The 25,081-nt window shown below is 36.4% G+C and overlaps 1 protein-coding gene across 1 annotated transcript in view; it reads left to right on the forward strand.

Annotated features, from left to right (window-relative positions):
- LOC133632602 (phospholipid-transporting ATPase ID-like) overlaps positions 1 to 25,081 on the forward strand; it is a 108,022-nt gene that overhangs the window by 64,468 nt on the left and 18,473 nt on the right. Inside the window, exons 8-23 of the mRNA XM_062025109.1 lie at positions 2,710 to 2,780; positions 2,848 to 2,930; positions 2,999 to 3,157; positions 3,231 to 3,319; positions 5,507 to 5,700; positions 8,255 to 8,463; positions 8,533 to 8,576; positions 11,711 to 11,876; positions 11,944 to 12,132; positions 15,848 to 15,963; positions 16,041 to 16,205; positions 16,262 to 16,373; positions 19,376 to 19,481; positions 19,573 to 19,717; positions 21,351 to 21,534; positions 21,624 to 21,847. Coding sequence (XP_061881093.1) covers positions 2,710 to 2,780; positions 2,848 to 2,930; positions 2,999 to 3,157; positions 3,231 to 3,319; positions 5,507 to 5,700; positions 8,255 to 8,463; positions 8,533 to 8,576; positions 11,711 to 11,876; positions 11,944 to 12,132; positions 15,848 to 15,963; positions 16,041 to 16,205; positions 16,262 to 16,373; positions 19,376 to 19,481; positions 19,573 to 19,717; positions 21,351 to 21,534; positions 21,624 to 21,847 — 2,256 coding nt within the window. The remainder of the gene's footprint in view (positions 1 to 2,709; positions 2,781 to 2,847; positions 2,931 to 2,998; positions 3,158 to 3,230; positions 3,320 to 5,506; positions 5,701 to 8,254; positions 8,464 to 8,532; positions 8,577 to 11,710; positions 11,877 to 11,943; positions 12,133 to 15,847; positions 15,964 to 16,040; positions 16,206 to 16,261; positions 16,374 to 19,375; positions 19,482 to 19,572; positions 19,718 to 21,350; positions 21,535 to 21,623; positions 21,848 to 25,081) is intronic.

The following is a 25,081-nucleotide window of genomic DNA, read 5'->3' on the forward strand; positions in this document are numbered from 1 at the left end:
GCAGATGTGGGGACCACTCCCTCCCCCCCGGGCGACCGGTGCATAGGACGTGGAGTGGATCTGGTTAATAGTGTGAGAGTCCAGTCCATAGTAGATCTAACATAATAGTGAGAGTCCAGTCCATAGTGGATCTAACATAATAGTGAGAGTCCAGTCCATAGTGGATTTAACATAATAGTGAGAGTCCAGTCCATAGTGGATCTAACATAATAGTGACAGTCCAGTCCATAGTGGATCTAACATAATAGTGACAGTCCAGTCCATAGTGGATCTAACATAATAGTGAGAGTCCAGTCCATAGTGGATCTAACATAATAGTGAGAGTCCAGTCCATAGTGGATCTAACATAATAGTGTGAGTCTAGTCCATATTGGATCTAACATAATAGTGAGAGTCCAGTCCATAGTGGATCTAACATAATAGTGAGAGTCCAGTCCATAGTGGATCTAACATAATAGTGAGAGTCCAGTCCATAGTGGATCTAACATAATAGTGATAGTCCAGTCCATAGTGGATCTAACATAATAGTGAGAGTCTAGTCCATAGTGGATCTAACATAATAGTGAGAGTCTAGTCCAGGGGTCACCAACGCGGTGCCCGCGGGCACCAGGTAGCCCGTAAGGACCAGATGAGTCGCCCGCTGGTCTGTTCTAAAAATAGCTCAAATAGCAGCACTTACCAGTGAGCTACCTCTATTTTTTAAATTTTAATTATTTACTAGCAAGCTGGTCTCGCTTTGCCCGACATTTTTAATTCTAAGAGAGACAAAACTCAAATAGAATTTGAAAATCCAAGAAAATATTTTAAAGACTTGGTCTTCACTTGTTTAAATAAATTCATTATTTTTTTTACTTTGCTTCTTATAACTTTCAGATAGACAATTTTAGAGAAAAAATACAACCTTAAAAATGATTTTAGGATTTTTAAACAAATGTACCTTTTTACCTTTTAAATTCCTTCCTCTTCTTTCCTGACAATTTAAATCAACGTTCAAGTAAATTAATTGTTTTTATTGTAAAGAATAATAAATAAAATTGTATTTAATTCTTCATTTTAGCTTCTATTTTTTCGACAAAGAATATTTGTGAAATATTTCTTCAAACTTATTATGATTAAAATTCAAAAAAAATATTCTGGCAAATCTAGAAATTCTGTAGAATCAAATTTAAATCTTATTTCAAAGTCTTTTGAATTTCTTTTAAAATTTTTCTTCTGGAAAATCTAGAAGAAATAATGATTTGTCTTTGTTAGAAATATAGCTTGATCCAATTTATTATATATTCTAACAAAGTGCAGATTGGATTTTAACCTATTTAAAACATGTCATCCAAATTCTAAAATTAATCTTAATCAGGAAAAATTACTAATGATGTTCCATAAATTATTTTTAAATTTTTTAAAAAAAGATTCGAATTAGCTAGATCTAACATAATAGTGAGAATCTAGTCCATAGTGAATCTAACATAATAGTGATAGTCCAGTCCATAGTGGATCTAACATAATAGTGAGAGTCCAGTCCATAGTGAATCTAATATAATAGTGTGAGTCTAGTCCATAGTGGATCTAACATAATAGTGAGAGTCTAGTCCATAGTGGATCTAACATAATAGTGAGAGTCCAGTCCATAGTGGATCTAACATAATAGTGAGAGTCCAGTCCATAGTGGATCTAACATAATAGTGAGAGTCCAGTCCATAGTGGATCTAACATAATAGTGAGAGTCCAGTCCATAGTGAATCTAACATAATAGTGTGAGAGTCCAGTCCATAGTGGATCTAACATAATAGTTTGAGTCTAGTCCATAGTGGATCTAACATAATAGTGAGAGTCCAGTCCATAGTGGATCTAACATAATAGTGAGAGTCCAGTCCATAGTGGATCTAACATAATAGTGAGAGTCCAGTCCATAGTGGATCTAACATAATAGTGAGAGTCTAGTCCATAGTGGATCTAACATAATAGTGAGAGTCCAGTCCATAGTGGATCTAACATAATAGTGTGAGTCTAGTCCATAGTGGATCTAACATAATAGTGAGAGTCCAGTCCATAGTGGATCCAACATAATAGTGAGAGTCCAGTCCATAGTGAATCTAACATAATAGTGAGAGTCCAGTCCATAGTGGATCTAACATAATAGTGAGAGTCCAGTCCATAGTGGATCTAACATAATAGTGAGAGTCCAGTCCATAGTGGATCTAACATAATAGTGTGAGTCCAGTCCATAGTGGATCTAACATAATAGTGAGAGTCCAGTCCATAGTGGATCTAACATAATAGTGAGAGTCCAGTCCATAGTGGATCTAACATAATAGTGAGAGTCCAGTCCATAGTGGATCTAACATAATAGTGTGAGTCCAGTCCATAGTGGATCTAACATAATAGTGTGAGTCCAGTCCATAGAGGATCTAACATAATAGTGAGAGTCCAGTCCATAGTGGGGCCAGCAGGGGATCATCTTGAGTGGAGACAAGTCAGCAGCGCAGAGACGTCCCCAACTGATGCACAGATGAGTGGTCCACTCCCGGTCCCGACTTTGAACAGCTAGCGCATCATCTGTGGTCACCTAATAACCTCTCCACGCAGGAGAGGGGGGCAGAGCAGAAAAGAGACGGCAGATCAACTGGTCTAAAAGGGGGGGTCTAGCGTATACAAATGAGTTTTAAGATGGGACTTAAATGCTTCTACTGAACAGAAATCCACGTGTCTTAGGCCGACCTCCTGCTGCTGTCCAGCAGTGAGCCCCTCAACCTGGTCTACATCGAGACGGCCGAGTTGGACGGGTACGTTTGTTGTAGCGTCGTCCCGTCAAGTGTCCTCGGTCCCACTTTGTTCCCTCCCCTTCCTCAGCGAGACCAACCTGAAAGTGCGGCAGGCCCTGCCGGTGACGGGCGACCTCGGCGACGACGTCAACAAGCTGGCGGACTTCAACGGTAAGGCAAACGACAACGTTTCTACACAGGCCTCGGGTCTCAAACCCGCCGCGTCTCCGAATGTTAAGGCGAGGTCCACTGCGAGCCCCCCAACAACCGCCTGGACCGCTTCACGGGGACACTGACCTCGGCGGGACAGAAGTACGCTCTGGACAACGAGAAGATCCTGCTGCGAGGATGCACCCTGAGGAACACCGACTGGTGCTTTGGACTGGTGCTCTTTGGAGGTGGGACCATGAAGTCTGTGGTGTCAATCATCTTTCCAGCGTGAAGACAGGGCCAATGTCTCCTGCTGTCCAGGTCCGGAGACCAAGCTGATGCAGAACTGCGGGAAGAGCACCTTTAAGAGGACCAGCGTGGACCGTCTGATGAACGTCCTGGTCCTTTGTGTGAGTACTTTCTCCATCTTTACCTGAATTGAATCAATGTTTACTAATATAGCAACAAAAATATAATTACGTCTGAATTTAAAGTTTACTTTCTTAAAATTGTTGCTTTTTTAGATATTTGATGCCAGGGGTCGGCAACCCAAAATGTTGAAAGAGCCATATTGGACCAAAAATGTTTTAAAAAAATCTGTCTGGAGCCACAAAAAATTAAAAGCCTTATATAAGTGTTATAATGAAGGCAACACATGATGTAAGTGTCTATATTAGCTATATTAGCCTACTATCAAAATTACTTTAAAAGTCTTATATAAGTGTTATAATGAAGGCAACACATGATGTAAATTGTCTATATTAGCCTACTATCAAAATGACTTTAAAAGTCTTATATAAGTGTTTTAATGAAGGCAACACATGATGTAAGTGTCTATATTAGCTATATTAGCCTACTATCAAAATTACTTTAAAAGTCTTATATAAGTGTTATAATGAAGGCAACACATGATGTAAATTGTCTATATTAGCCTACTATCAAAATGACTTTAAAAGTCTTATATAAGTGTTTTAATGAAGGCAACACATGATGTAAGTGTCTATATTAGCTATATTAGCCTACTATCAAAATTACTTTAAAAGTCTTATATAAGTGTTATAATGAAGGCAACACATGATGTAAATTGTCTATATTAGCCTACTATCAAAATGACTTTAAAAGTCTTACATAAGTGTTATAATGAAGGCAACACATTATGTAAAGTGGCTATATTAGCCTACTATCAAAGGCTGACGCAAATCTTCGTTGACAAAAATGTTGTATTTTAATTTTTATTCTACACATTTTTGAGACATTGGAAATCATTAGTAAAATGGAACCTTCTCACAGGATGAGATAACTTCTGGAAATGACTGGCTCAGAATGGCCAAAGGTATAGATGTGTGTGTCCAAGTTTAAGGAAACGGCAGGCTGTCTTCTTCCAATGGATTTATTACAATATTTGCTAGCTGGGTAACGTTTGCTGTGGTCTGGAACAACATGGCACACAGAGAACTACAGATAATGTGTCATAAGACATGCAAATACGAATTAAATACACAGAGGACATAAGTAAAGGAAATTAAATAAGCTCAAAAACACCTACAAACAAGGCTTAATGATGCAATATGTACATACAGCTAGCCTAAATAGCATGTTAGCATCGATTAGCTTGCAGTCATGGATTGACTAAATATGCCTGATAAGCACTCCAGCAAATCAATAATATCCACAAAGCTCACCTTTGTGCATTCACGCACAGCATAAAACATTTGGTGGACAAAATGAGACAAAGAAGGAGTGGCATAAAACACGTCTTTCTGTGGCAGCTTCGGAGAAAGTTGCGCATGTAAACAAACTACGGTGAGTTCAAGGATCGCTGAAATTAGTAGGACAAAACGGTGCTCGCCGAATACAAATACTCATCAGTGAAGCATGTGTAACATAAACAGTGGATTTATAACAATTAGGAAGGTTTGTGACATGTTTGTTCTCCTAAAGAAAATATATTAAAACAAAGAATAATTTTTTTTCTTCATCGTTTTGTATTTTCACACATCTCTGAAAGAGGTCCAGGGATCCACTAGGGCGGCGCTAAAGAGCGGCATGCGGCTCTAGAGCCTATGCCATATTTTGGGGGTATTTATTATACAAATGCTAGCTATTTAGGATAATGAAGTTATTGACCTTCCAATTATACGGGTTAAAAATATGACAGTAATAAAAAATATATTTATTGCGTTTTAAAGGGTTACTTGCATTGTTATTATTATATATCATGATTACATTAATGCTTAATTTGACCACAGGTAATGTCAACTTTTCAACATTATCATCGTCAAATGCTTATAATTGTGTCTGTGCAGACAATTGGATGCTTTTGACTGTGTGTAATATCCGTCTGCAATAAGACATCATGGGCATCAAACTAGTTTTGAGTTGCATTAAAAATCGATAAATTAGATTTGCTGATACCTGCAGAAACCCTGATATAGTTTTATGTACAGTATTTCGACTACTGTATGCAGTAAATATTGGTTTAGAACTTCCTGTACTGCGTATAAACTGCACTGCTTCCTACATTTGTCACATTTCCTTATTTCGCTATATAATGTCCATGAAGGCGACATCGTCACGTCTTTGTCCCCTCGCTGCAGATCTTTGGCTTCCTGGCCTTCATGTGCAGCATCCTGGCCGTCGGGAACTACTGCTGGGAGCTGGACGAGGGCTCCCCCTTCACGGCCTTCCTACCCAGGCAGAACGGCAGCGACGCCGCCTTCTCCTCCTTCCTCACCTTCTGGTCTTACGTCATCATCCTCAACACCGTGGTGCCCATTTCGCTCTACGTCAGGTGGGCATTTTCTCTGTATGCTCTGATTACGTAGTGCCGATACTCTGCTCAGCATCATTGCTGCAATGAATGCCGTTATAAACTCAGACCCAATGACTGTTTTGCACTTTTACGCTACACATCTATGGAATTAAGTACATAAATGTGTCATTATTCATCAAAAGTACACCAAGTCCATTATTTGATTATTTAATAATTTAGTTTCTTTATTTCAATATTCAATATTTTTTAATTATTTAAGGATTTTTTTATGATTTAATTTTGTATCTTATAATCTCATTAATTATTATTTAATTATCTATTTTATGATTTAGATAGATAGATAGTACTTTATTTCATAGAGTTTAAAGATTTATTTAATGTTTTAATGAAGTATTTAATTTTTTTATTCATTTATTTTATGGTTTTCTTAATTATTTCACGATTCAATTAATTATTCAATTTTTTAACCATTTATTTTATGGTTTACTGAATTATTTAATGTTTTTATTATTATTGCATTTTTTTAATCATTTATTTTATGGTGTGCTTAATTATTACATGATTTAATTAATTATTTTTAAAAAATCATTTATTTTATGATTTGCTTAATTATTTCATGATGTAATAAATTATTTAATTTTTTTAATCATTTATTTTATGGTTTGCTTAATTATTTCATGATTTAATTAATTATTTCCTTTTTTTTTATAATTTATTTTATGGTTTACTGAATTATTTAATGTTTTTATTATTATTGCATTTTTTATCATTTATTTTGTGGTTTACTTAATTATTACATGATTTAATTAATTATAAAAAAAATGTAATCATTTATTTTATGATTTACTTAATTATTTCATGATTTAATTAATTATTTCATTTTTTAATCATTTATTTTATGTTCTTCTTAATTATTTCAAGATTTAATTCATTATTTCATTTTTTAATCATTTATTTTATGGTTTCCTGAATTATTTCATGTTTTTATTATTATTGCATTTTTTTAATCATTTATTTTATGGTTTACTTAATTATAACATGATTTAATTAATTATTTAAAAAAGTTTAATCATTTATTTTATGATTTACTTAATTATTTAATGATTTAATTAATTATTTTATGATTTTCTTAATTATTTCATTATTTAATTAATCATTTCATTTTTAACAATTTATTTTATGGTTTACTGAATTATTTCATGTTTATTATTATTGCATTTTATTAATCATTTATTTTATGGTTTACTTAATTATTACATGATTAATTAATTATTAAAAACAATTTTATCATTTATTTTATGATTTACTTAATTATTTCATGATATAATTAATTATTTCATTTTTTTATCATGTATTTTATGGTTTACTTGAATTATTTCATGATTTAATTAATTATTTCATAATTTAATGATTTATTCAATTATTGTGTGTCAGCGCTTCATGAATTTATTTTCAAAATTAGTGGGCGGGTCCTAACACCTGATTGGTTACTCTGCACTTTTGCTTGCAAGTCACTTCACCCACCTGCTCCCAGTGCCACCCACACTGCTTTAAAAATGTAACTTAGATCAGTGTTTTTCAAGCACTGTGCCGCGGCACACTAGTGTACCGTGAGATACAGCCTGGTTCGCGTGGGAGATTATCTAATTTCACCTATTTGGGTTAAAAATGTTTTTTGCAAACCAGTAATTATAGTCTGCAAATGATGTGTTGTTGTTGAGTGTCGGTGCTGTCTAGAGCTCGGCAGAGTAACCGTGTAATACTCTTCCATATCAGTAGGTGGCAGCCGGTAGCTAATTGCTTTGTAGATGTCGGAAACAGCGGGAGGCAGCGTGCAGGTAAAAAGGTGTCTAATGCTTAAACCAAAAATAAACAAAAGGTGAGTGCCCCTAAGAAAAGGCATTGAAGCTTAGGGAAGGCTATGCAGAACAAAACTAAGACTGAACTGGCTACAAAGTAAACAAAAACAGAATGCTGGACGACAGCAAAGACTTACTGTGGAGCAAAGACGGCGTCCACAATGTACATCCGAACATGACATGACAATCAACAATGTCCCTACAAAGAAAGATAAAAACAACTGAAATATTCTTGATTGCTAAAACAAAGTAGATGCGGGGAAATATCGCTCAAAGGAAGACATGAAACTGCTACAGGAAAATACCCCAAAAAAGAGAAAAAGCCATTAAAATAGGAGTGCAAGACAAGAAGTAAAACACTACACACAGGAAAACAGCAATAAACTCAAAATAAGTCAGGGTGTGATGTAACAGGTGGTAACAGTACACCTACTTTGAGACAAGAGCTATAGTGATGCATGCTTGGTTATGCTTTAAATTCATATCCAACAATTGCGACAACGACTTTTTACTGTCAACTGAGTTTCGTTTTTTAATGATTTCTGCTGGTGGTGTGCCTCCGCATTTTTTCAACGCAAAAAATGTGCCTTGACTCAAAAAAGGTTGAAAAACACTGACTCAGATAACGGGTTTCACTATGTAAAACGCTTTGAGTCACTAGAGAAAAGCGCTATGTAAATATACTTCACTTCACAATGTTGTGTGTGTTCCAGCGTGGAGTTCATCCGCCTGGGCAACAGCTTCTACATCGACTGGGACAGGAAGATGTACCACGGCCGCAGCGACACGCCCGCCGAGGCGCGCACCACCACCTTGAACGAGGAGCTGGGCCAGATCAAGTACGTCTTCAGCGACAAGACGGGCACGCTCACGCAGAACATCATGACCTTCAACAAGTGCTCCATCCACGGCAAGACGTACGGTAAGAAACACCGATGACGTGACCAAGACGTGGAGGAGGAGGAGGAGACTGATGGCGTTTCATCCCCAGGTGATGTCTTCGACTACAAAGGGGAAAGACTAGAAATTAATGAGGTGAGTTCTACTCTCGTTATTTATGATTACAATGTTTATGCCATTTTTTTCAATATTATTATGAGGGGAAGGAAAAGCACTTTAGTAGCTTGACAATACAGCTCCAAAAATTGAGGTAACCACGGAAACGGGCTTAAAAGTGCGAGTTACTCTTGATCTTGCAAAATTGCTTTTAAAAATGTTTTACTCTTTTTATGTTCCTGGCATAGTTTTGTTGTGTTAATCTTGTGTTAGTATTCAAAACAATGAATGATTTCTTTTTGAGGTTTTTTATTTATTAGTTGAATTACTGCACACGACAAATAATGATATAAAATTATATAATAGGTATTAAGGATGAAAATGAATGAAAAATTAAATAATAAATATAATTTAACAATATTAATACATTATATAATTGTATGTATGTAATATATATATATATATATATATATATATATATATATATATATATATATATATATATATATATATATATATATATATATATTAATTATTTAATTATTTCATTTTTTAATCATTTATTTTATGGTTTACTGAATTATTTCATGTTTTTATTATTATTGCATTTTTTTAATCATTCAATTTATGGTTTACTTAATTATTACATGATTTAATTAATTATTTAAAAAAATGTAATCATTTATTTTATGATTTACTTAAATATTTCATGATGTAATAAATTATTTCATTTTTTAATCATTTTATTTTATGAATATAAATGTGTAAATATAAAACACGTGTATAATTGTCTCTTTTTTTACGTATGCTGTACAATATATTGTATTTATTTATTTATTTTTATTTATTTAAAATTTTAATAATGAAATAATAATGTATCAATTTAATCCTCAGGGGAAAAACGTTGACTCAGTACATTTTTGCTGTATTTTGGCCATAATTTTTATTGTTTCACTCCATCATGCATTTTTTTTTTTCACTTTTTCCATGTGCAATTTTTAAAATGTCAATATTTTCACATGAGTACAATACACTAGCAGTTATTGGGCAATAACTCAAAGGCCAAACAGGACATGTAAAAAAAGGGCTTCATAAAAACGTTTTGGATTCATTTTTTGTTTTCCTTTTTTCCTCAAATCATCAGCTTTAAAGGAAAATACCAATTATATCATGTTTGTTTTTATTTTTTTAACCCTTTGAAATCCTTTTGATCATACAATGTCATTGTTTTCAAATAATATAAACTTGCATAACATGTTTCTTTTGTAATTTAAACATTTGACATTATCCGATCAAAAGGCCTTTAAAAGAGTAACAATAAAATGTTGGACTTTGTTTTGCTGAGGACTGAATTTTATTGAGAAATTTGAGCAAACAAAGTAAGAAAAAATGGTTTGACACCCTTAAAAAACTGAAGGACTTTCATGTCCTTTTTGCCTTTGAAGGAAATTACAATTGAATGTGTAAATATTATCATTTGGAGTAAGATTGTGTTTAATTGTATAAAAATGTTTTTATTTAGAAAAACATTTACTGGTGAATATATTATTAGTTCAAAATAGATGATACAATTATTCATATTAATTCAGGTATAATTTCAAATGATGGCAATCAAACATTATTAGAATACCCGATACAAAAATCCCTTGTTTATTCCTGTTAATTGGTTCTGGATATTGCTAGGATAAATTAATTTCCTTTAAGTAGGATTCATTCATTATAATTGAATATTTTTATAGTTATAATATTAAAAAAACTCTTTTACGACCTTCTAAACCAGACCTGGACAAAATACGGCCCGCGGGCCACATGCGGCCCATTAAGATTTTCAATCCGGTCCGCCGGACGTTCTACATAATTCTTTTAGACCTTTAACATCAAAACTGTAGCCGCCATTATGATGTGCAGTGATGCTTTTAAATGAGCGTAAGTCTTGAACTATACAAAGTATTTTATTTAGTAGTTGTTAATATTCAGTGTTTTATTGTTCATAGTTAATATTGTAAATTCCACTTTCTTTATTTTAATGTACATTTTGGGTGTCCCATTCAGTAAAACACTGTATATTGTGACTTTTGGTATTAGTGTTCCTGAAAAAAGGGAGGCAAACACACATACTGTACAGCATATTTTTACAGCTAAATGTGTATATATTAGGGATGTCCGATAATGGCTTTTTGCCGATATCCGATATTCCGATATTGTCCAACTCTTTAATTACCGATACCGATATCAACCGATACCGATATCAACCGATATATACAGTCGTGGAATTAACACATTATTATGCCTAATTTGGACAACCAGGTATGGTGAAGATAAGGTACTTTAAAAAAAATAACAAATAAAATAAAATAAGATAAATAAATTAAAAACATTTTCTTGAATAAAAAAGAAAGTAAAACAATATAAAAACAGTTACATTGAAACTAGTAATGAATGAAAATGAGTAAAACTAACTGTTAAAGGTTAGTACTATTAGTGGACCAGCAGCACGCACAATCATGTGTGCTTACGGACTGTATCCCTTGCAGACTGTATTGATATATATTGATATATAATGTAGGAACCAGAATATTAATAACAGAAAGAAACAACCCTTTTGTGTGAATGAGTGTAAAAAAAAACAAAATACAAAAAAAACCGATACCGATAATAAAAAAAAACGATACAGATAATTTCCGATATTACATTTTAACGCATTTATCGGCCGATATTATCGGACATCTCTAGTATATATCATTTAGACACACATACACATTGGCCCCCCCAGACACATTTTTTCTCTCAATGTGGCCCCTGAGTCAAAATGTTTGCCCGGCTCCGTTCTAAACACATTTTTCAACATTATGAGAGCTCTCTAAACATGACATAGTAGCCTTTAGTCATCTTTACACTCTCAATTCCAATTCCCAAAAATTCCAATATAATAAGGCTTGCTGAGGCTGAGCCAATCAGTGGACACGATACAGAACAGTGCGCTCTGATTGGTTTGGTCTCTTCTAGTAGCCGATACTACTGTAGTGTTTACATTTTTATGCTTGGAAATGATGCATATGGGCCAACAATTTTGTAGAATATATGCTTGAAAAAATCAACATTATTTTATTTCTTTTAAAGACATGATGCATTTCGTCGGTTCCAATTTTTTATCATAAATCGTCTTTCGCTAGGACACCGAGACCGTGGACTTCTCCTTCAATCCGCTGGCGGACCCTAGCTTCACCTTCCACGATCACGCCCTGGTGGAAGCCGTCAAGCTGGAGACTCCCGAGGTCCACGCCTTCTTCCGGCTGCTCGCCCTCTGCCACACCGTCATGGCGGGGGAGAAGAAAGAAGGTGAGGGGGAGTCCAAATGTAACATTTGACGCGACATACGCCTTTTCATACCCGGTTAATCCTGCAGGGCAGCTGGTGTACCAGGCCCAGTCCCCTGATGAGGGCGCCCTCGTAACGGCCGCTCGAAACTTCGGATTTGTCTTCCGCTCAAGGACGCCTGACAGTGTCTCCATTGTGGAAATGGGACAGCAGCGAACTTACCAGCTCTTGGCCATCCTGGATTTCAACAACGTCCGCAAGAGGATGTCCGTCATTGGTAAATACTTTGAAAAAGTATATACATTGTCCAACATAACAGAAGTCATTCATCACAAACAACAAAGGAGTGGCACAGGAGGACACAAACGTTAGCAATACTAGCATAGCCATGTTAGCTACATGCTAACATTACACTCAACCACAACAGCATTCTAGGTTTGTAGGTAGGTATTTTATTTGGTACACGATGTAATGATAAGTGTAACCAGTAGATGGCAGTCACACATAACAAATACATGTAGACTGCAATATGAGGCACACCAAAACTTTAAATCAGGGGTCCCCAAACTTTTTGACTCGGGAGCCACATTGGGTTAAAAAAAATGTGGCCAGGGGCCTGGCTGTATATATATATATATATATATATATATATATATATATATATATATATATATATATATATATATATATATATATATATATATATTAGGGCTGCAACTAACGATTAATTTGATAATCTATTAATCTGTCGATTATTACTTTGATTAATCGATTAATAATCGGATAAAAGAGACAAACTACATTTCTATCCTATCCAGTATTTTATTGAAAAAAAAACAGTATACTGGCACCATACTTATTTTGATTATTGTATCTCAGCTCTTTGTAAATGTTGCAGTTTATAAATAAATGTTTATTTAAAAAAAAAAAAAAAATCCTCTGCGCATGCGCATAGCAAAGATCCAACGAATCGATGACTAAATTAATCGGCAACTATTTTTATAATCGATTCTAATCGATTTAATCGATTAGTTGTTGCAGCCCTAATATATATATATATATATATATATATATATATATATATATATATATATATATATATATATATATATATATATATATATATATACTGTATATTTATATGTATGCATATATATACATATACACTACCGTTCAAAAGTTTGGGGTCACATTGAAATGTCCTTATTTTTGAAGGAAAAGCACTGTACTTTTCAATGAAGATAACTTTAAACTAGTCTTAACTTTAAAGAAATACACTCTATACATTGCTAATGTGGTAAATGACTATTCTAGCTGCAAATGTCTGGTTTTTGGTGCAATATCTACATAGGTGTATAGAGGCCCATTTCCAGCAACTATCACTCCAGTGTTCTAATGGTACAATGTGTTTGCTCATTGGCTCAGAAGGCTAATTGATGACTAGGAAACCCTTGTGCAATCATGTTCACACATCTGAAAACAGTTTAGCTCGTTACAGAAGCTACAAAACTGACCTTCCTTTGAGCAGATTGAGTTTCTGGAGCATCACATTTGTGGGGTCAATTAAACGCTTTCATCTGAAACTCGACAGTCTATTCTTGTTCTTAGAAATGAAGGCTATTCCACAAAATTGTTTGGGTGACCCCAAACTTTTGAACGGTAGTGTATATATACGCCGAGCGCGATGATGTCACGTTATCAATGGAAAAATGCATTTTTAGACAATATGATTTGCCTAAATGGCTTGGAGACACCGAGAGTAACAAGCAGTAGAAAATGGATTAGAAAAGACAGATTTTTAAAAAAAAAAAATTTTTAACTTGGGACTTCCCGCGGGCCGGACTTTGGACGCTGGCGGACCGTACCCGTTTGGGGACCCCTGCTTTAAATGTTCCATTGAAAATAAGGAACATTACATACAGCACTCAAAAATCTATGAAGCCGCACAGCTTGATGGATTGTCGGCGCGTTACGGCTACCGTAGTCGGACGTACTCTTCAACGTGTGAGTATTACTATGGTGTGTGTATAAGGACCGCAAAATGGCACCCATTAGCAGACAAATTATCGGGCGGTTTGTTTCGCAATATTATGCAAAATCAACTTTTCTTACCTTCTGGTACCTGCTGATGTGTATTTGGGATCTGCATAAGTCCTGAAAATTTGCCCGCATCCGCCTTTATAGTCTGTGCCGACGCCGTGGTCAATAAGCTTCTTCTTTTTCTCTATCTTCTTGTTATGGGACATTCATCCTCCGCTGTTGCCATTTCTAATATAAAGTAGTGTAAAGTTCTTACTTATATCTGTCAGTAGACTCGCTATGAAAGCGCTAAAAACATACCGGTGTAGTGAGTTTACATTATTCACCCAAGGAACTTTAGTTATTAGAGAGTTCCGGTCTCGGACGGTTTTTCACGGGACACATTTCCGGCCTTGTTGTTGCACTAGTGAGCCACGGATGAGGAGATGCTGCTCCGTTATTGATTGAAGTAAAGTCTGAATGTCATTAAAACAGTTAGCGCCATCTTTTGACACTTCTTCCACTCCCGTCCTTGCACGCTACACCGCTACAACAAAGATGACGGGGAGAAGACGCTCTTGAAATGGAGCCACGTAAATAAGACCGCCCACAAAACAGCACATCCTGAAGTGACTGTCAGAAAGCGGCTTGAAGATGATCTGTAAAACATCATTTATGCAACATTTTGACCAAAGAACCACCATTACATGTTATGTAGACCAGTGTTTTTCAACCTTTTTTGAGGCAAGGCACATTTTTTTCATTAAAAAAATCCGGAGGCACACCACCAGCAGAAAACGTTAAACAATGTAACTCCACCAGGTCGTCGTGCCTTATTTTGAGTTTGTTGGTGTCTTCCTGTGTGTAGTGCTTTAGTTCTTGTCTTGCGCTGTTATTTTGGTGGCCCTTCCTGTTTTGTCGGTGTTTTCCTGTAGCAGCTTCATGTCTTCCTTTGAGCGCTGTTCCGCGCACCTGCTTTGTGTTAGCAAGAAAGGCTATTTACGTTGTTGCGATCCTTCTTTGTGAGGACATTGTTGATTGTCATGTCCAGTATGGACGTACTTTGTGGACGCCGTAAGGTTTTGCTGTCGTCCAGCATTCTGTCTCTGTTTACTTTATAGCCCGTTCAGTTTGACTTTCGTTTTGCATAGCCTTTTCCTTTTCCTTTCCCTTTCGTTCATTTTGGGTGTAAGCATTACATACCTTTTTACCTGCACGCCGCCTCCCGCTGTAGTCTGCATATTGGGATCACAACAAACCATCCTCGTCTCACCCGACACGTTCCGACTTTTACAAAGCAATGAACTACCAGCTGCCACCTACTGACATGGTTACCCTGCCGAGTTCTACACAGCACAGACCCTAAGCAACGGCACAACATTTGCAGATTATAATTATTGATTTGCCAAAAATATTTTTGGGACCAATTAGGTGAAGTTGCATAATTTCCCACGCCACACCAGACAATATCTAACGGCACACTAGTGTGCCGCGGCACAGTGGTTGAAAAACACTGATGTAGACCACAAGGAAGTGTTTTACATTTAGAAAAAAATCATAGTAATATGACCCTTTAATGCGCCCTATAATCCGGTGCACGTTTTTATGAAAATAGACCTGACTAGACCCGCTCATCGGCAGTGCGCCTTATAATCCGGTGCGCCCTATGGTCCAGAAATACGGTCATTTCACTGTTTTTCTGGTATTTTTTCCCCCCTAAACTCTAGTCTTTCCTTCTTATATTTTGTCAGCTCCTTTTTGCAGTTTAGTTCAATCGTGCATCCTTTTGCATCCAAAGATTGCATGTGTTGTGTGCACTTCATCGCTATTTCAGGAACAGGAAGTCAGCCCAAGATGATGAAACATGTTTGTTTATAGCACACAGTTGTATTAAGATATACTTTGCAGTAAAACAGCACCACCTAGTGGTTTCCGCCTCAGCGAGCGTCACAAAGGCTCTTCCTTGTGGACAGTGCGCAGCCCCGAGGGAAAGCTGTCCCTCTACTGCAAAGGCGCGGACACCATGGTCTACGAGAGGCTGCACCGGTCCTGCAGAAAGCTGATGGACGCCACCACGGAGCACCTCAACGTCAGTTATCCGCCCGCCAGCGAGAGCCCAGACCATCAGCATGTCCGTGTGTCCACCCTTGTCTTTACTCCCTGCAGGAGTTTGCCGGGGAAGGCCTGCGGACCTTGGCCTTGGCCTACAAGGACCTGGACGAGGACTTTTTCGCCCAGTGGAAAGGGCGCCACCACGAGGCCAGCACCGCGCTGGACGACCGCGAGGGCAAGCTGGACCAGCTGTACGAGGAGATCGAGAAAGACCTGCTGGTAGGCGACATAAGCGGGGACGCTTGCTTATTATTGTCTAATTGTTGTGTGTCCAGTTGCTAGGGGCAACCGCCATAGAAGACAAGCTGCAGGACGGCGTTCCTCAGACCATCGAGCAGCTGTCCAAGGCAGACATCAAGATCTGGGTTCTGACCGGTGACAAGCAAGGTAGCGTCGGTTGGATTCTGGAGTCAACCAACTGGCTGTAGTTGCAAACAACGTCCTCTAAAGTGGACATTTTTGTTTTGCATAACGGGGAATAATTATTTTTCCGGAATGTGTAACTGACAAGAAGAACCGACCACAAGTCAGGGGTGTCCTAATTTTTTCACTGAGGGTCGAACGCACACTAAAAATTAAAGCATGCGGGGGCCATTTTGACATTTTTCATTTTCAAAATCAATACAATATATATATATTTATTTTTGATGACCTTTAGGGCTCCCCTTAAGCTTGGTCCCGAGGACCCAAAATATTGTGTAAATTCTTTTATAACATGTTTTGGTCAAGTCCTCAATTACAGAATGATTAGCAGGCTCAATATTACATTTTATTAATGAATAGAGGAGGTTAAAACATTGTCATGCAGCAATATGAAGACCATTAACTTGTACAATGTACAGAATATCAGAAGCATTTATTCAGGTAGAAATATTAATATAGATTACAGCTGGGATAGCCCCCACCCACCCCCACCCCTGAAAATGATTTGTCTCGGGTACACTTATTAATGATGAAAAATTATACCTGTCTGCGATTATCTCGATTCATTTTGAGATAACTATGAACAAAATGCGATTAATCGCAATTAAATGTATATGTATATATACATATAGTTATATACATATCTGTGTTGGCCCTGTGATGAGGTGGCGACTTGTCCAGGGTGTACCCCGCATTCCGGCCGAATGCAGCAGAGATAGGCTCCAGCACCCCCCAAAAGGGACAAGCGGTAGAATATGGATGGATGTATGGACATATACGTGTATGTATATATATATATATATATATATATATATATATATATATATATATATATATATATATATATATATATATATATATATATATATATATATATATTTATATATACGTGTGTGTATATATATATATATATATATATATATATATATATATATGTATGTATGTATGTATGTATATATATATATATATATATATATATATATATATATTATATATATATATATATGTCTTAATTAGATTATCCAAAAAAAATAGTGCTCGATACCGTGGTAGAGCCTAATATGTATGTGTGGGAATCTCTTGAGGATTGAGGAAAACCCCTCATGAAACAGGCCTGTAGAGATGAAATAGTCTTGTGATTTTTTCCCACACATACATATATATATATATATATGTATATATACATAATATCGGCCTGCCGATATTATCGGCCGATAAATGCTTTAAAATGCAATATCGGAAATTATCGGTACCGTTATTTTTATTATCGGTGTCGTTTTTTGTTTTTTTTATTAAATCAACATAAAAAACACAAGATACACTTACAATTAGTGCACCAACCCAAAAAACCTCCCTCCCCCATTCACACTCATTCACACAAAAGGGTTGTTTCTTTCTGTTATTAATATTCTGCTTCCTACATTATATATCAATATATATCGATACAGTCTGCAAGGGATACAGTCCGTAAGCACACATGATTGTGCGTGCTGCTTGTCCACTAATAGTACTAACCTTTAACAGTTAATTTTACTCATTTTCATTCATTACTAGTTTATATGTAACTGTTTTTATATTGTTTTACTTTCTTTTTTATTCAAGAAAATGTTTTTAATTTATTTATCTTCTTTTGTTTTTTCATTTTTTTTAATAAAGGACCTTATCTTCACCATACCTGGTTGTCCAAATTAGGCATAATAATGTGTTAATTCCACGACTGTATATATCGGTTGATATCGGTATCGGTTGATATCGGTATTTAAAGAGTTGGACAATATCGGAATATCGGATATCGGCAAAAAGCCATTATCGACATCCCTAGTATATTTACATATATATATATATATATATATATATATATATATATATATATATATATATATATATATATATATATATATATATATATATATATATATATATATATATATATAATATGTATTTTTTTTTAATTTAACGCTTAAATCTCTAGATCAGCTTGTTTTTTCAACATTTGTTTTGTATGTTTTATAATCATTTTGTCAAAGAAAACCCGTTTTGTTTTTTTTCGGCAAAAACACAAAATATGCAATATGTTTTCCCAAAAATTTGATATGAAGTCATTGGAGCTTTAAACAGGTCAATATTTCCAAACACCACTGATTTTAATTCATTATTATTTTTTGAGCAATGACAGTTTAAAAAAAAAATCCCACTAAAATTATTGGGAAACCAAAGGGGCCCCAGTCATAAATGTTTTTTTATTTTTTTATTTTACTCTGAACACTTAAAATCTCCAGATCAACTTCAGATCCATCCATCAATTATACGTTTTTATTATTTCTTTTTTTGTTTGTTTTATGCCCTATTTGTCAAAGAAAACTAAAATTTTTATATGGCAGACACACAAAATATGCAATATTTTCCCCAGTAAGTGGAATATTTGATGTAAAGTAATTGGAGCCTTGAATAGTTCAATAATTCATAAAAAATTTGATGTTTATAATTTTTGTTTTGTTTTGAGCAATGACAGTTTGAAAGAAAAAACAGTCTGCATGATTGAACAATATTGCAGTTTAAAACAGCACGTGTCAATATAAACAAGCATCAAATAATTTAACTTACAAACATACAAAGTCTCTAGTAAGAAACGTGTCCGCATCATCCAAGTTACCGGGTCATGAGCTTAGCTTAATGGATCACTTTAGCCAACCCTTCCACTTTAACTTAAAGACAGCATAAGCCCATTCTAGATGGTTAATAATAAACAGGTTAGTGGGGTTTTTTTGTGTTCTCTGTTGGACTCATTCAACTTGGTCAAACCTTTTCTCGTGTTCCTCACTACAAAATAATACAAGCATGTACGAGTCCTGCTGATACTGCATTGGACGGATATCGATATCGGCCAATATTCAAGGCTCTGATATCGGAAGTGAAAAAGTTGTTATTTTGACACGCCTAATTGTAAACATTGTATTTGTGCACAGAAACAGCAGAAAACATCGGTTACTCGTGCAACTTACTGCGCGAGGAGATGAACGACGTCTTCGTCATCTCCAGTAACTCGCCTGAGGACGTCAGGCAGGAGCTGCGGTAAGTCAAATTTGGAATACCAACCCCCCCCACCCCACTCATCTCCATTTATCTATATTTTGTCTTTGTTGGATACTGTGTCATGTTGCAGAAACGCACGGGCCGCCATGAAACCGGATGCCGCTGAAGATTCTGTGCTTTCACAGCAAAGGAGCCTGGGTAAAAAGGCGAAGGCCATCATCACGGACGAGGTGGTGAACGGCGAGTACGGCTTGGTCATCAACGGGCACAGTCTGGTCAGTCTTGTACCACCGATCTAGGGGTGTCCAAAAGGCGTTTTTTTGTTTTATTGGATCGGTAAAATTAAAATATTATATATATATATACACCATAATGCCAAAAGTATTCAGCCACCTGCCTTTACTCACATATGAACTTGAAGTGCCATCCCATGGAATTGTCCAAAATGTTTTGGTATCCTGGAGCATTCAAAGTTCCTTACACTGGAACTAAGGGGCCAAGCCCAACTCCTGAAAAACAACCCCACACCATAATTCCTCCTCCACCAAATTCCACACTCTGCACAATGCAGTCCGAAATGTAGCGTTCTCCTGGCAACCTCCAAACCCAGACTGGTCCATCAGATTGCCAGATGGAAAAGTGTGATTCATTAGTCCAGAGAAGGCGTTTCCACTGCTCTAGAGTCCAGTGGCGACGTGCTTTACACCAGTGGTCCCCAACCACCGGGCCGCACAAGAAATAATTTTTATTTATTTGTTTATTTATTTTATTTCTTTATTTTTTATTAAATCAACATAACAAATACAATATCTACATTATATATCAATATAAATCAATACAGTCTGCAGGGATACAGTCCGTAAGCACACATGATTGTATTTCTTTATGACAAAAAAAAAAAAAAAAAAAAATTTTTTTTTTTTTTACTACCCCCAAATTTTCAAGCGTTGACCGGTCCGCAAGTACAAAAAGGTTGGGGACCACTGCTTTACACCACTGCATCCCATGCTTTTGCATTGGACTTGGTGATGTATGGCTTAGATGCAGCTGTTCAGCCATGGAAACCCATTCCATGAAGCTCTCTGCATACTGCACGTGGGCTAATTGGAAGGTCACATGAAGTTTGGAGCTCTGGTGTAGCTGACTGTGCAGAAAGTCTTTGCACTATGCACTTCAGCATGCGCTGACCCCTCTGTGTCAGTTTACGTGGCCTACCACTTGGTGGCTGACTTGCTGTTGTTCCCAAACTTTTCACTTTTCTTATAATAAAGTTGGAATATTTAGGAGCGAGGAAATTTCACGACCGGATTTGTTGCACAGGTGGCATCCTATGACAGTTCCACGCTGGAAATCACTGAGAGCGGCCCATTCTTTCACAAAATGTTTGTAGAAACAGTCTCCATGCCTAAGTGCTTGATTTTATACACAGTGATTAGGACACCTGATTCTCATCATTTGGATGGGTGGCCAAATACTTTTGGCAATATAGTGTATACATATATATATATACGTTAGGTCAGGAAAAAACACGGAGGCTATTTCATCCCTACAAGCCTGTTTCGCAGGTTTCCCTGCTCTTCAGGGGAGTTTATATATATATATATATATATATATATATATATATATATATATATATATATATATATATATATATATATATATATATATATATATGGTTACTTTGCATGCAGTCAGCTTTTGGCCCCTGGCCAAATTTTTTTTAGCCCAATGCGTGCCAGTCAAAAGGTTTGGACAGCCCTGATGTAGAGTATACAATGTCGTTATAGTACTATACAAACATTGACCATATATGGAGTGTAACCCGCAAACATTGACCATATATGGAGTGTAACCCGCAAACATTGACCATATATGGAGTGTAAGCCGCCGCAATCCTCTGCGTGGCAGGCGTACGCGTTGGAGCGCGGCATGGAGCTGGACTTCCTGCGGACGGCGTGCATGTGCAAGGCGGTCATCTGCTGCCGTGTCACGCCCCTGCAGAAGGCGCAGGTGGTAGAGCTGGTCAAGACGTACAAGAAGGCCGTCACGCTGGCCATCGGCGACGGCGCCAACGACGTCAGCATGATTAAAGGTCGGGCTCTCCCATTCTGCCCTCCAGTGGACGCAAGTAAGAATGCTGACGAGGACAAAATGTTTTCCTGGCCCGTCTTCTTTCCACAGTGGCCCACATCGGCGTGGGCATCTCCGGTCAGGAAGGAATGCAGGCGGTGTTGTCCAGCGATTACTCCTTCGCCCAGTTCCGCTTCCTGCAGCGCCTCCTGCTGGTGCACGGCCGCTGGTCCTACCTGCGCATGTGCAAGTTCCTGCGCTACTTCTTCTACAAGAACTTCACCTTCACCTTCGTCCACTTCTGGTACGCCTTCTTCTGCGGCTTCTCCGCCCAGGTAATTAATAGGTCTTAATTGCTTATGTGCAATGGGGTACGTTGTGGTGGTCTACAACCATTGAATGAATCTTTGAACCGCTAACGATCTGATCCGATTCCAATTCCTGGGATGACGTTTTCAATTATTTTTTATTTAAATTGAGTCTAGTATTGTATTCTTTATTATGAAAATTATAATGAAAAAAAAAAGTATTTTTATAGATTTTTTAAAATTATGAATCAATTTTAAATCTTGATGATTAAGAATTGTGATTCGACTGTAAATTGAGTTTTTTGTGCCCCCTTAACGGCCATGCAGTTGCAGTTTATTTATTTTTATTTTTCCATACAGTTGGTATGACTACCAATTGGGCCTAAAATAATAGAATGTGCTGATAACCATAGAGCCAGATCTAGAGCTTACCACAACACAAGCTGGTTCAGAGCAATACAATTAATTAACTTCACCAAATAGATGCTTATGTGCAATGGGGTACGTTGTGGTGGTCTACAACCATTAGAGGTATGAATCGTTGAGCCTCTAACGATCCGATTCCGATTCCGATTCCTGGGATGACGTTTCAATTCAGAATTGATTCTTGATTCAACATGATTTTTTATTCAAACCGAGTCTAGCAATTTATTCTTTATTAGAAAAATTATAATGAAATCATATAAGAATCAAACACTATGCAAAACATTTTGTTTCCAGCAGTACCTACAAAACACCACTCGGTGGCAGCATTGTTTCCTCTCCAATATACTGTAGTTGTATTTTTTCGTAGTTTTGTTGCGCAGTGCCTAAATCCTTTTTATTATAGTGTTAAAAATTGTTTTAGGTGGTGCCAGCTTGACCCTGGAACAGATGGATTCATTATTTGTATTAAAAAATGTTTTAGATGTAGTAAAACTGTGTAAGTCAAACAGGTTGCCGACCATTTCAGAGCAGACATGGCCAATTATTTTGACTCGGTGGCCACCACATTTATTGGTAAAAATGCATCTGGGGGCCGGTGTGTGTGTTTATACATTTACATATGTATATATTTTAATATAAATAATGAATCTATCTGTTCCGTGTGTGTGTGTGTATATATATATATATATATATATATATATATATATATATATATATATATATATACATTATTTTTTATATATATATTATATATATATATATATATATATATATATATATATATATATATTTTATATATATATATATATATTTATCCGTGTTTCCCACACATTAATTTATTTGTGGCGGCCCGCTACAAAAGAATTACGTCCACCACAAATTAAAATTTAAAAAAATTAAAAAATATATATATATATATCCCCCCCCCCCCCCCCCCCCCTCTCCAGCTTCTCAGGCAAATCATATAGTTGATGTAGATGCCCATATCGGCTGTTCAGATTTACTTTACAAAAGAGAAGTGTAGGATACTTCTCTTGTTGCCTTATTTGTATTTGATTTTATTAAATGTATTTATACTAGAAACACAACATGTGTATATAACAAAGGGTGCAAAGTCTGCAGGCAGTAGGAAACACATGGTTAAGTGTAGGGAGTAAAACTGATGGCAGTCTAAAGTTCAAGATTTTTGGAGCTCTTTGTTCAGTGGATCAGATGTTTGATGAAGCTCTGTGTCTATCTACCACCACTACTGTTTTCTGTTTATTTGTTACTGACTGTGGCAGGACACCTCTGCCTCTGTTTCACTTTATGTTGCTGGTAAATAATATGGTTGTAGTAGTAGGCTAAAGTTAAATTATTTAGTATGCACTAATTAAAGGGGCAGAGCTTTAAGAGACATTTTAGCTTTTATATTTTATAAGATATATTTTTTGTAAGAACTGCAATTAATAAATATATTTCAGTGAATAACTTATTGTTCAAATCTGTATATAAATATGTACATAAAGTGTTGTAATTATATTGTAAAATGGATGGATGGATGTCCGTTTAAAACAAAACTGTTATTATTAATTAGTAAGTATACATTTTTTGAGCCTTTTTAGAGAAAATTATATCATTGTAGTAAATTATGCAAATGACTCGATGATGTCATGGTGACCACGCCCATAGCCACGCCCCCACCGCCACAGGTATCTTGGCAGTTTATGGGAAACACTGTATACACATATATATATATATGTATATTTATATATATATATATATATATATATATATATATATATATATATATATATATATATATATATATATATATATATATATATATATATATATATATATATATATATATATATATATATATATATATATATATATATATATATATATATATATATATATCTTACCTGTGACCCGAGTGAGGATAAGCGCTATAAAAAATTGATAGATGAATAACATTTTGAGCAAAAAATAAATAAAAAAGAATCGCCATTGCCGCAAGTATTTGGCCACCCATCCAAATGATGAGAATCAGGTGCCCTAATCACTTGGCCCTGTGTATAAAATCCAGCACTTAGGCATGGAGACTGTTTCTACAAACATTTGTGAAAGAATGGGCCGCTCTCAGTGATTTCCAGCGTGGAACTGTCATAGGATGCCACCTGTGCAACAAATCCAGTCGTGAAATTTCCTCGCTCCTAAATATTCCAAAGTCAACTGTCGGCTTTATTATAAGAAAAGTGAAGAGTTTGGGAACAACAGCAAGTCAGCTACCAAGTGGTAGGCCACGTAAACTGACAGAGAGGGTCAGCGGATGCTGGAGCGCATAGTGCAAAGACTTTCTGCACAGTCAGTTGCTACAGAGCTCCAAACTTCATGTGACCTTCCAATTAGCCCACGTACAGTACGCAGAGAGCTTAATGGAATGGGTTTTCATGGCCGAGCAGCTGCATCTAAGCCATACATCACCAAGTCCAATGCAAAGCGTGGGATGCAGTGGTGTAAAGCACGTCGCCACTGGACTCTAGAGCAGTGGCGACGCCTTCTCTGGACTGATGAATCACGCTTTTCCATCTGGCAATCTGATGGACCAGTCTGGGTTTGGAGGTTGCCAGGAGAACGCCACATTTCGGACTGCATTGTGCCGAGTGTGAAATTTGTTGGAGGAGGAATGATGGTGTGTGGTTGTTTTTCAGGAGTTGGGCTTGGCCCCTTAGTTCCAGTGAAAGGAACTTTGAATGCTCCAGGATACCAAAACATTTTGGACAATTCCATGCTCCCAACCTTGTGGGAACAGTTTGGAGCGGGCCCCTTCCTCTTCCAACATGACTGTGC

The sequence above is a fragment of the Entelurus aequoreus genome, linkage group LG17, assembly GCF_033978785.1.
Source record: "Entelurus aequoreus isolate RoL-2023_Sb linkage group LG17, RoL_Eaeq_v1.1, whole genome shotgun sequence".
NCBI lineage: Eukaryota > Metazoa > Chordata > Actinopteri > Syngnathiformes > Syngnathidae > Entelurus > Entelurus aequoreus.